General features: G+C 37.0%; 2 protein-coding genes across 2 annotated transcripts; one reads left to right on the plus strand and one right to left on the minus strand.

Moving 5' to 3' along the window:
• The first annotated feature begins 1,095 nt into the window (after nucleotides 1–1,095).
• Nucleotides 1,096–8,062, plus strand: LOC104603285 (uncharacterized). Its single transcript, XM_010267280.3, has 7 exons — nucleotides 1,096–1,505; nucleotides 1,601–1,642; nucleotides 4,288–4,370; nucleotides 4,479–4,580; nucleotides 4,671–4,885; nucleotides 7,477–7,571; nucleotides 7,649–8,062. The coding sequence occupies exons 1-7, from the start codon at nucleotides 1,364–1,366 to the stop codon at nucleotides 7,900–7,902; spliced, it is 933 nt and encodes a 310-aa protein (XP_010265582.1). The 5' UTR covers nucleotides 1,096–1,363; the 3' UTR covers nucleotides 7,903–8,062.
• A 1,019-nt stretch (nucleotides 8,063–9,081) lies between these two features.
• LOC148802076 (uncharacterized) lies at nucleotides 9,082–9,882 on the minus strand. Its single transcript, XM_088897815.1, has one exon. It carries the CDS (start codon nucleotides 9,880–9,882, stop codon nucleotides 9,082–9,084), a length of 801 nt encoding a protein of 266 aa, XP_088753941.1.
• Between the last annotated feature and the right edge of the window lie 1,923 nt (nucleotides 9,883–11,805).

Genomic DNA, 11,805 nt, shown 5'->3' on the forward strand with positions numbered 1-11,805 from the left:
TTTTAAAAATGCAGATGCTAAAATAGAAGAATGAAAATACTAAAAAAGATAGGATTAGGAATGAAAGCAGCCATAGGAATTTGGGAATAACTCCATTATGTATTAAAATGAAAGAAAGTAGATTAAAATGGTTTGATCACTTGCATGGAAGACCACCAACAACTTTAGTTAAAAGAAGTTATTTGTTATGAATTGAAAGAGCTAGAAAAACTAGGGGCAAACAAAAAGGAGACGGGTAGAAAAACTAGTTGATCCCATATAGTTGGGATGAGACATGGATGATGATGAACTATTAGAAAAGTTGACTTAAATGTTATATATTAGTAATTTCCAATTAATTTTGTTCACAAAATATAACATTAAAGTCATCTTTATTCATTTTATTAATGCTATATAATATTTTAATCATTTCTAGTTCAATTTATTTATATTATTCAATACCCCATTGCAATGCAAATTCAATTCAAGTCTAACATAAACCCAATTGATAATATCCAATTCAAATATAAGTGAATCAAATTTGCATTTGCATGTGCTTGATTGGAATATCTGGTTCAATCCTTTTGTATCACCACTCATTAGGGATGGTAATTTCTATCCTACCCGGTGGGTGCCTCTGCCCCAACAGTGGCAGGTTCATTTTGCTTGAAGGACAAATTTTTGGGTAAGGATGGGTTTTGGCCTTTGGGATTCTACAACACAGGTAGGGTATTGTATAGGCTATAACCAAACCTTTCCAATCCGCAATATTGTTGGAAAGCATATAAAATTTATGTATTAGATGTTGAATTTAATAACATTTTAAAGTTTATGTGAAGGATTGATAATTTATGTATTTTTTATACATCTTAATCAAATAATTGAAAGTTTTATTATTTATTCATATTATTTTACTTATTTAGTATATATATACAAAAAAAAACTAATAGAAAATTAGATTCGAGTTCTAACCGCCCAACCCTTAAATATAGAGAGAATAAGATTGGGTAGGCTTTTGAGTTTTCATATGAAAAAGGTTTGGATTCTCAAAATCCAACTCAAAAATTTAGGAAGATGGATAGAGAGTCTATTCACACGTGTGTATAGACAATTTTCCGATTCTTCACGTGCGAGCTTTACGGGGAAGATCGGAGTTTCTTACACGGAACATGGCTGCTTCGGTTCAAAAGACCCAGGTTTCTGACATGATTCGACTAGTCTCCTTCATTCGAGCTTTACTCAGTTCCAAATTCAATCCAGTAGCCTTGGATTGCTTCGATTTTATCGCAGAGGAAAAGGAAGAAAGCTGCTTCGTTCTGTTGTTGCCAAGAAATTTCCTAGATTGATTGATGATCATGTAGAGCTACACTTAGATTTTGATAAAATGAGTGTTTCTCTTTCTGTAATGACCTTCAATCTTCACGGAGATCAGCTAGAAGATAGTCCAAACTCATGGGAGAAAAGGAGAGATTTATGCATAAGCGTCATTACCAGCTATTCTCCCATGATCCTCTGCACTCAGCAAGGTTATTCTACTTGGTTCTTCTTTTTCTTGCTTGCCTTTTGTTGCTTGATCTAGGAGTCCTGTAACTGAGATTTTATAGACGGATTCCTGCTGTAGGTCTAAAGTCTCAGTTGGAGTTTCTTCAGCAGGGTTTACCAGGTAATTTGTCATGTCGGTCCGGTCTTGCGAGTAAAAAGAATAATACTAGTCTTCTGAACTAATGAGCTCCATAAATGTACTAATTTATTTGTCTCTCTATCTTGCGTTGGATTTAGTTCATTTTAGCTCTTTCTGAACTTAACCAGCTTGTTTTGGATCGGAAAAGGAAAACTTGTGTACCGTTCATCTACTCAGTTTCTGATCTTTGCATGCATAACTGGCATATCTGTTTGTTATCTCGTATATTCATTGTTCAACTTTATCCAAGAGGCACGATATCTGTTGCATCCTCACAGCCACAGGCATTAAAGTAGCCAGGAAAAGAAAAGGTTTCTCCATCATTGACCTGTATAACCTGACCTTTGCAAGCCAAGTTAGGCACTCCATTGTGGAATAGAACAGAGACCAAATGTTAGTTATGACCAAACATTGGGTATTTGGGTTTTTAGTTTGGGATACTATTGATAAATCATTACAGAGGGCTGAGGTATAACCCTGTTCTGAATGAGATGCTTCTTGCACAAGACTCTAATTTGATAACCTCAGTCGTATTGGTAATCATTGGAAGTTTTTGGTTAATTAGTCCCTGCAGCTAGATGCATGACATATTGAATGCGAGGTTACATCTGTTCCCCTCTTTTTAGGAAGTTTACCAAGGTCTTTTCATTTCCTTTCCTTTTTATGATGATCTATTCATAATATCTTCTTTCATTTCCCTTTCTTCCAATCTTCTATTCAAGATCCTAGTTTTGAATTTCCACCCCAATTGAAGACTAGCCATTGCAGTGCCAGTTTTATGAGTGGGATTTAATTTTGTGGTTGTCCTTTATTATATACACACAGGAACTATGTTGGTAACCTCTAGCTAAATTGTTATAGCAGTGAAAAAAATTGTCATGAAGAGTTGATGGCCTGTTCATGATAATCAATATTGGTAGAAGATGAAGGATCTTATATGCATATTTTTTAACAGTAACAATAGAAGTTGGTTTTTATGGATTAGATATGATCATATGAGAAGTATGATTTACAAGGGAGACACCCATCAAATAATAGTGAGACCCATCCAATGTTGCACATGCATTGATGCCTTGCGTCTTGAGGGCTCAGGGTTGTCCATGAACTACAGTTTAGTTGTATTGATATAGTGGAATTGCTACTAGTGTTTTAAAAAAGGCCATTACCTGTTGTTGGTCTCAGATATTTGGGGTCTTGGGAGAGGTGGATTGTATATGGTCCTAATATTTGGCATTTTTTTGCACAAAGTGGCCATCTCAGACTTGAACCCACGTTCTCATGCATGACAGCCTGAGGTTTTACCATTACACCAAGAATGGCTCCTTATTAGTGTTTTTCTATCAATTAATGGGATTGAGAGGATTTATCTCAGAAATGAAGAGAATTGAGTGAGATGATATGTTTTGGCTTAAGAATATGTTGAGATAGTGGATGCCATTGCTAGACTCTACACATGTTTCAATGACGCAAATTATCATCTCCTATACTATTTGTTTTAATGAATTGGTCACTTGAACTCTTATATCTTTCTGTTTTAATTGCACTTGGATATGCTACTCTTTTAAATTCTAATTTAAGGTTTAAAAACTTGGATGTGATGGAATGACATATGGCTTAAAGTTTTCTTTTTTTTTTATTAATTCATACTTGCACACACAATTTACTTTATTCTGAACTTAGAGGAGTTTGGATATGCTGCTGAAGCTTCAGAATCAAATACTCAGATGAGAGACTTGAACATGAGGCATTCATGCAAGTGCATTTTGGTCTATACACAAGAGGTGTTTTGTAGCAATTTTTTTGATAAATGGAAAAAAGGATTATATTATAGTATGAAATTAAAAAGGACGGCAAGACACCCTCCACTATACAAGTATCACTATATCATGTATTTGACAAAAGAATCACTATACCATGTACATTGATATACAAAAGAAATCACAAAGTAATTGAGTTCCAATCATTTGTAAAATCTGCTACTGAAACTCCAGAGAATAGGTGCAGCACTCTAGCCCACTGAATTAACACCTTCTCCGTTCTGCTTATCACCTCCTCCCATGAACAAATTTTCCTTTGAAACACCCTTCGGTTCCTTTCTTTCTAGCCTGCCAGAAGGTTGCAAAAGGTAGCTGATCCCATAAATAGCAGGCATTGTCCACGTTCATCCCTTTTTAATCAGAAGATTGAAAGTTTGATTTTGACCCCATCCAGCCAACCATAACATGAAAAATGACATTTGTAGGCACCTTTGCTCACCAGATCCAGAGTCCACTCAATCTTGGGGAAATCATCAATTAATACCCTATAACAAGACTTGGTGGAGAAAGACCTTGAGTGCTCCAAGGTCCAGATCCTTTTGTCCCTTGATTGCATGTTTAACTGGACATCCTCCAAACATCCATGAAACTCACCCACCATCCCAACCTCCCAATCATTCAGTTTTCATCTGAACATTGGTGCCCACACCCACTGAGATCCAATCCACTCAATCAGGTATTTTGTAGTAATTCTTCCTTGTGCATGTGCAAATGTAGCATATAGATATGCTGCTGAAACTTTAATAGCAGATACAGACTAACATTGAAGACCATGCTAAAAGAGGATGTTTTTTCCTTTTTATCCTTAAGGTTATGGCCAATTTGGAATTTCAAGAAAAGGATCCCATGACCCTTCAGACGAGCACTGCACCATCTTCTATGACAAGGAGAAGGTATCAGATCCTTTGTCTGGCTTTTTTATTAGATGGTAATAGTACTTTTTTTTAAGGGAATTTTATAAATTATACCCTTTTGCTAAGATATTGTCATATTTAATGAAGGTTGACTTGCTAGAAGGGGGAACTTTTTGGTTATCAGAGTCACCGTCTGTTCCAGGAAGCACATCATGGGGGTCTGCAGTTCCATGTATTGCAACTTGGGTGATATCCTTTTCTAAAGCTCCCATATACATACATACTAACATGATTTCCACACATATACACTGTAACTTGTTTCTTTGACATGATTTCCACACATTTCAACTCAAAGGAGTTGAGCCACCAGGTTTTTCCTTCCAGATAGTAAATACTAACATGGATGAGTTTAGCTCTCGTGCCCGTAGAAGAAGTGCTTTGCTTACATGGCAGCATATAGCATCCTTACCTCCTACCTTGCCAGTTGTATACTGTGGAGGATTCAACACTCAGAAGGAATCAACTACAGGTCGTTTCCTGCTTGGTACTTCAAGGTATCAGTTTTGAAAGTGCCTTTTCATATTATTTATTCGAATATTAAATTTTTATATTAGTGCTTACATCATTTATATTTGGTGTACTTTTCCTTTTAAACTAGAGAATGAACCTGTACCATGTATGGGGCAACTACACCCATATATCATTTTGTTTATATTTTATTTTTGTGATTATAATATCATTTTGAGATTCAATATTTATCTGGTAATTATATCTAATTTGAATCCCTTATTTAATTTAAATATTTAAGTCAAGTTTAATTTGTAATTTAAAAGTCTGTACGAGTCTTTTATTTAAATTAGGAAATTGAATTACAAAGATTAATACGGGTCATGTATCTTTTGGAGTGGATACTTTTCTTATAGGTAGGTAGCCATGTGTCTAAAGTTAGAACTTTTTTTCTTGTGATTAGAGATAACTACTCTCACCTTTTTGGGAGTGGATAGACACATGTTGAAGAAGAAAGCTTTTATTTGAGAGTAGAAAGTACCCACATTTGGATACTGTTTCTTGAAAAAATAGAATGCCATGTGTTTGAAGGATAAACTCCCTATTAGGTGGATGTGTGTGTGTGTATCTTCTCATATTATGTCATCCTACAATTTTCCAGTGGTCAAATGATTAATCTGGACCAGACAGATGGACTATTTGGACTTCGAAATGGTTATCAAACTACCAAACCAATTTTGACTAAATCCTGATCATTCTTAGGTCAATCTTGGTTAGAATTCTTTATCTATTTATTAAACCCCCTCCCCCCAAAAAAAAAAATTCTATATTTTCTTGTTTTAGTGGATTTACAATTTTCTTTACTATTTTATATTCATTCATTGGACGATCCAAACTAAACAGAGAAACCATTTGAACTTTGAAATGTTGAACTTCCATTGCTAATATTTAGAAATTCAATTTTACAATTTGGCAAGTAGTGGGAGAAGTGTGATTTAGTAGTTGGAAACCTTGATAGATTGGACTTCTCATTAGTTCTGAGTTCTGGTATAATGGTCTGATTAGGAATAGAAGGGTGTTTAGGGGGGATGAAAATGCAATGCCATTTAATGGCAAAGAGAATTGGAGAATCTGTGTGTGTTGCATGTTTTACTCATTCTCTTTGGGTTTTATAACCATTATGGGGGTGTTTGACAATATGAATGGTTTTGTTTTCATATGTTTTTTCTTTTTCTTTCTTTTGAGAAAGACAAAGTAAATTTTATTGACAAAAAGAATGATACAACACCCCATTGATGGGCACTCAAGACTACAGAGTCCTCAAACAAACCACAAACATCACATCACATCGATACAAGGTCAGCATGATACAAATATCGCAATGGGGTAGTCAGTGAGACATCCTTAAAGACCGAGGCCCAGGAACCCACTCTGCCTGTGGCTATATTAATAAAGCTCCTCTGCACATTTTGCCTTAGCTTAGAAGATTTTGCTGTTCCTTTCAGACCAGATTCTCCAAAGATTAACTTCTGGTACCAAAGCCGGGACTTGCTTTTGGAGCTCTACCTTGAATCTGCTAGGCATGCTAGAAGTCTTAACATACAACCAGGCATTGCCCAACACATGTTAGACATTTTGAAGAAGTGGATCCAGATCTGACCAACAAGTTGGCAGTGCAAAAATATGTGGTCGATGGACACCAACTCCTTTCAATGGAGAAAGGAGCTCTTCCAACCAGTAGACCGTAAAAAGTAGTTGACAGTTCAATTTGAGAACAGCTTTTGACATTTGAGACAGGTTTCTATGTCAATGATCCAGATGTTCTCCTAATTTGTAAATTTATATAACCAGTTGACCTGATTGAACTTTCCACTATGACATGATCAGTTTCAGAGTACCAGTCATAAGAATGCAGCATTGGTTTTGGAGGGCTTCCCTCCCACTCATCACAGTTTGAAACATTTAGCACATAACCATTGGATGATAAAGATGTAAATGTTGATTTTCTTGTAGTACAGTATTGATTAAAATTTTATTGTTGTATGGGGAAATCCACTTTGTAATCAACTGTTGACTTGCTAGAAAATGTTTGATTTCTTGTATGGGATCTTCCTCTGGTTCTTCAGCAGTGTGATGCTTTGTGTTTTTATTGGATTTCTTGTATGGGATCTTCCTCTGCTAGCAAATGTTTGATTTACTAACACAATTTGCTCATTAATGCTCTTTCATTCAGCTGTCATGCTTTTTCTTTCCGTTTTATGTAATGCCATAGTTGCAATTCATTTTACTAGGATAGATTAGTTAGATGCCCTTTACATGCCAAGCATAAGTATCCACTTAGTATAGATTGGTTTCTCTGATGAAGAAAATTTATTTTAGTGTAATGATTTTGGCCTTTCCATTTTTGATAAACTGGGCAATCCCTAATTTGTAGTAAAAAGGGCATGTCTTTTAAGTTTATTTGTATTTTCAATGGGAAGTGCTTGTTTTACCAAATGGAATGTTTCCATATCCTGTTTTGGAAGTCTGCTACCACTTGAGCCTTGACATGTAGATGCAAGTGCAAACATTTGGACTCAAATGTTGTTTATGTCGGGAATGATGATTGCTGCCATCTCTTCTCGCTACTTGACTGCAGAGAGCATGGCGTTGTAGGTGATATGAGGGATGCATGGCCTAACGCTCGGGTGAGGAAAAATGCTTCACTTATACGCACTTTCCATGGATTCAAAGGTACTCCAACTTTTCTTCCAAGGGTGCTTATTTCCTGATGAAGTTATAATCTACTCAAATTTCATTCGGTATTGCAGGTGACAAACAGGGAACTCTTGAATTCCTCAAGTTGATACTTAGAGCACTTTGCCTCTGCTGGGACCGGCAAACTCAGGATCTACATGTGGATTGGGTTCTGTACAGAGGGCGATCTCTAATTCCTGTTTCCTGTGAGGTGGTGAATGACAACATTGATGGATTTTATCCATCATCTCACTATCCAATATTTGCCGAGTTTATGCTTCCTCGTAATGTGAGGCTTCTTGGCGTTCCTGCTCAAGAAAGAAGCTAGGCTTTGGCCCCTTAATTTCCCCCTTTTATTCTACTCCTTTTTTGCCTTCAAAATATAATGCGAATGCTGCTTGTGATATAAGCTGTTTCAATCTGTTATTTTCCTGATGCTTTATGTGTTAAAATACAAATAGAAATTTCATAATTTTAGAAGGGTCTCAGAGGAGTGAAAAGGGATGGTGTTCCAAAAAATGGGAATACCCAGTGACTATATGTGCATTTGGGCATGCATTGGCGTGTTAAAACAGAAATAAGATCAAACATATCTATTCCGTTTCAGTGTACAAGAAAGTCTCAACTGGATTCAAAACTTATAACTGAACAATAGATATGGCATTAAAAAGAATGGAATTAGCACCATCTCTTGCATCATGACCTTATAATATTCCTTTGTTATGAAAAAGCCACAAGGAACCACAGAAGCCACTGGTGCAAATGCAAGGAGTTAGCAGGAAATTCAGACACTGGAAAATAACTATCCGCTATAAGTTTTATTTTTTCTCCACATCTACCAGACTACCACCACATCTGAACGACTAAACAGATTATTCCGTTTACCATTCAAAAAAGGAAAAAAAAAACTGATTATTCCATTTTTGATTACTGGATGTCTGAGCATTGAGCTTCCTCCCAGCAAGTTTGCTAGTTTGATCATTTGTAATTTAATCTCGACTTCTAAGATTAAGTAATGGTGATTGGGTATTGCGACGGGGTACAGACAGCATTGACTTATTGTGTATGAGTTATAAGCATTAAGCAATGGTGCTTAAGCAAGCAAGCAAGCTTCCCTTTCAAAACTCCCACAACCCTGATTGTGTTTGGAATTGCAAAAGGACTCTTGTATTGGCATGAAGAGTGCAGAACCTAGATCATCATCCATTGTGATAAAGCCCCAAAGCATACTTACTGATTGTTTTACAGCAAAGATTTCTGATTTTGGATTGGCATTTACTCATCTTCTGCCTTGAGACCCCTCCATGTCACCTCTCGTCCATTCAGCTGGAATTTCATTTCAAGCTCAGCAAAATTCCAGGTGATGGGCCCCAACGTACACAACCATGGGAGCCCAAGTACCACGTCAGCACCTTCAAGTGGTAATAAATAGAAATCAGCCACGATGGTTGTTCTTTGCAGGTTCAATGAGATCCCTGAACAGCGTCCCTGGCTGGTCAACCTTCTTCTAGGGGCAATCACCTCCAAGGTGTGCTTTGATTCGCATAGTCTGAGATGCTGGACACCCAGTCATGGCATGTACTGAGATTGCTGGAACTTCATATTCTCTCTTTTCTTCTGGTTCTTCCCCATTCTCTTCATGTCGCCCAGCATGGCGATGGGCCTCATAGAGGCAAGCTAGGCCGACCGCAGACAAGAGACAGCTAGGTCTCCGAGCCTGTACTTCAACTCTGATGGAGTCCTTGAGACCACTGATAAAACAACTGATCTGCTGAGCTTGAGAAAGCTTCTCTGTTCTACTGAGTAGTCGTTCAAATTGGGACTGATATTCCCTCACCGTCCCCGTTTGTCTTAGTTTGGTAAGCTCCCCAAAGGGATCATCATATTGACTAGGCCCATATCGAGCTCGCAGTTCTTCCATGAGTATCTCCCATGAAAGCACTCCTTTTTCTTGCTTCAGCAAGTGATACCACAATTGAACATCCCCTTCCAGATGATAAGCTGCCAATGGTAACTTTTCATTCTCCTTGATCTTTTGGATCTCAAAGAACTGTTCTACCCTGTAAATCCAACTAGCCGGATCTTCGTTCCCATCAAAGCGAGGGAAATCGAGATTTATCAGCCAACTAGTCGATGTTCCCATTGTCGAACCAGAACTTCTGACTGCGGATTGCTCCATCCTTTGAGTTAGAGCTGCCAACATGTCCTGCATCTCCTTCATCATTCGTTCTTGCGCAGAAACCAAGGTCTCCACAATGGTCTCGAGTTGACTGATCCATGCACGCTCCCGCCGACGAAATGATTCCATTTGTATCCGAGCTTGACAACCTTTCTTCTTAGAGAGTTACAGGAACACAGGTTCTGCTCTTAGAGACAATCAGGCATCTACTCACAACTGAGTCGTTGTGAACAAACATAACCAGATCTAAAAGTGAAACATTGCATTATCGTCCCCTTTTTGTTACAGGTCTGGTGGAAGAAAAAAAGCATAAAAACAAGAGAAAAAGATGGACACGATCACAGACGACCACCTATTGCGGAGCTTGACTCTGAACAAACTAACGAACCAAGAGACTCGTTCTACTAACACCACCGAAATGATCGAAATGGATGGATAGATAATAAGTCACGTAACTGGGAACTCGGGGAAGTCATTGTGGTTGAGTGGGTACATGTCAATCGCTCAGACCTCTTCTGTGTATCTTCTCTTATTTCAACCTTGTGAGACACTGTATTTACCCCAATCTGGACATTTTATCTCTCATGTATTGGAATAGAAATCGCTTTGGCTGCACATAAAACCCAGATGACATTCAATAACAAAAAAAGGACTCATTTTCATAGCGTTTCGCTTAGCATGAAAAAAAAAAAAACCTGGATTTTGAGAAATATAAGAGTGCCGGGAGATTTTTGAAGCGGGAGGAACTAAAACCTTTAATAAATGGCATTCCGGTTGTAATTAAAACCTTTAGCAACAGTTTTTATCGACTGTTGCTAACGTTGTTTTTCTTTTTAAATTTAAATTCATTAGAAGATGTTCTCGATCCAAACTATTCGACATGTAAAAGGTGTTTTATAACTTAAACTTTCTATTAGTACAAATATCTCGGAGTTTTGTCAAAGTTTTTAGTGACAAGACTTTAAACCAACTATTCTTAAGACAGACTAGAGATACCCATACATATAAAAATGTCTCGTCTCTGTAAGAGGTTCAAATTTTGCTCAATACTATTATTGTCATGTGCTTCTTTCCTGGTTTCATGAACAATCCTGAGAGTAAACCCAAGCTCTTATGAGAAGCAACACCACTTCTATGTTCACATAGGTGAATTTCCACTATGTGTTACATTATTTGACACATTTCAAAACCTCGTTAAGAGATTATCTCAACCTCTCATCATAATAGACAAAACGGTTTATGTTGCGATGGGAAATTTCTTAATTTCTATGCTAACAATTACATTACAATAACTTGTTGTTACTCGTTAATCCCATCATTGATGTTTTCAGTTTAGGTTGATTTACCATTACTGGTGACTAAGTAAAGGGTTTTAATCTCATCTCTTTAGTTGTCGTTCTTACCAATTGTCTGAGTAAACCTTTGGTAAGAGGATCAACCAAGTTTTTACTTGACCTCATATAAGTTATAGTGATAATTCCATTTTGAATTAGTTGCCTAACAAATTCATGTCTCAAACTTATATGTCTAGACTTACCATTGTAGGTACCACTATATGCTCTTGACAGAGTTGCTTCATTATTACAATAGATGAAAATTAAAGGCATTAGACTAGGCTAAAGTTTTATATCCAATAATAAATGCCTAATCCATTCAACTTCTTTTCCAACCGCCACTAAGGCTATAAATTCAAATTTCATGGTCGAATGAGATATGCAAATTTTTTTCTTGGATGCCCAAGAGATCACACCCCCATCAAGGACAAATGTCCATCCAAAGATGGACTTTTATCTCCATTACCAGTAATCCAACTCGCATCAATATACCCTTCTAATATAGTTGGATAATCATAGTAGAATAAGCCAAGTGCCAAGGTCCTTTTGAGGTACCAAAAAACTCTCACAATTGCCTTCCAATGCTCTGCACCGGGATTACTTATAAACCGATTAAGTTTACTTAAAGCATATGCGATATCAAGTCTAATAGAAAGCATAACATACGTTAGACTTCTTACTGCACTTGCATACTCAAGTTGTATAATTGTTCTATTAG

This window comes from Nelumbo nucifera, chromosome 2 (genome assembly GCF_055504915.1).
Source record: "Nelumbo nucifera cultivar China Antique chromosome 2, China Antique-T2T, whole genome shotgun sequence".
NCBI classification, from domain to species: Eukaryota; Viridiplantae; Streptophyta; class Magnoliopsida; order Proteales; family Nelumbonaceae; genus Nelumbo; species Nelumbo nucifera.

Coding starts and splice junctions, on each gene's coding strand:
- LOC104603285 (XM_010267280.3), top strand. CDS start 1,364: ATGAGTGTTTCTCTTTCTGTAATGACCTTCAATCTTCACGGAGATCAG. Junction 1,643..4,287: donor TCTTCAGCAGGGTTTACCAG/GTAATTTGTCAT, acceptor TTTATCCTTAAG/GTTATGGCCAATTTGGAATT. Junction 4,581..4,670: donor CATGTATTGCAACTTGGGTG/ATATCCTTTTCT, acceptor CATGATTTCCAC/ACATTTCAACTCAAAGGAGT.
- LOC148802076 (XM_088897815.1), bottom strand. CDS start 9,882: ATGGAATCATTTCGTCGGCGGGAGCGTGCATGGATCAGTCAACTCGAG.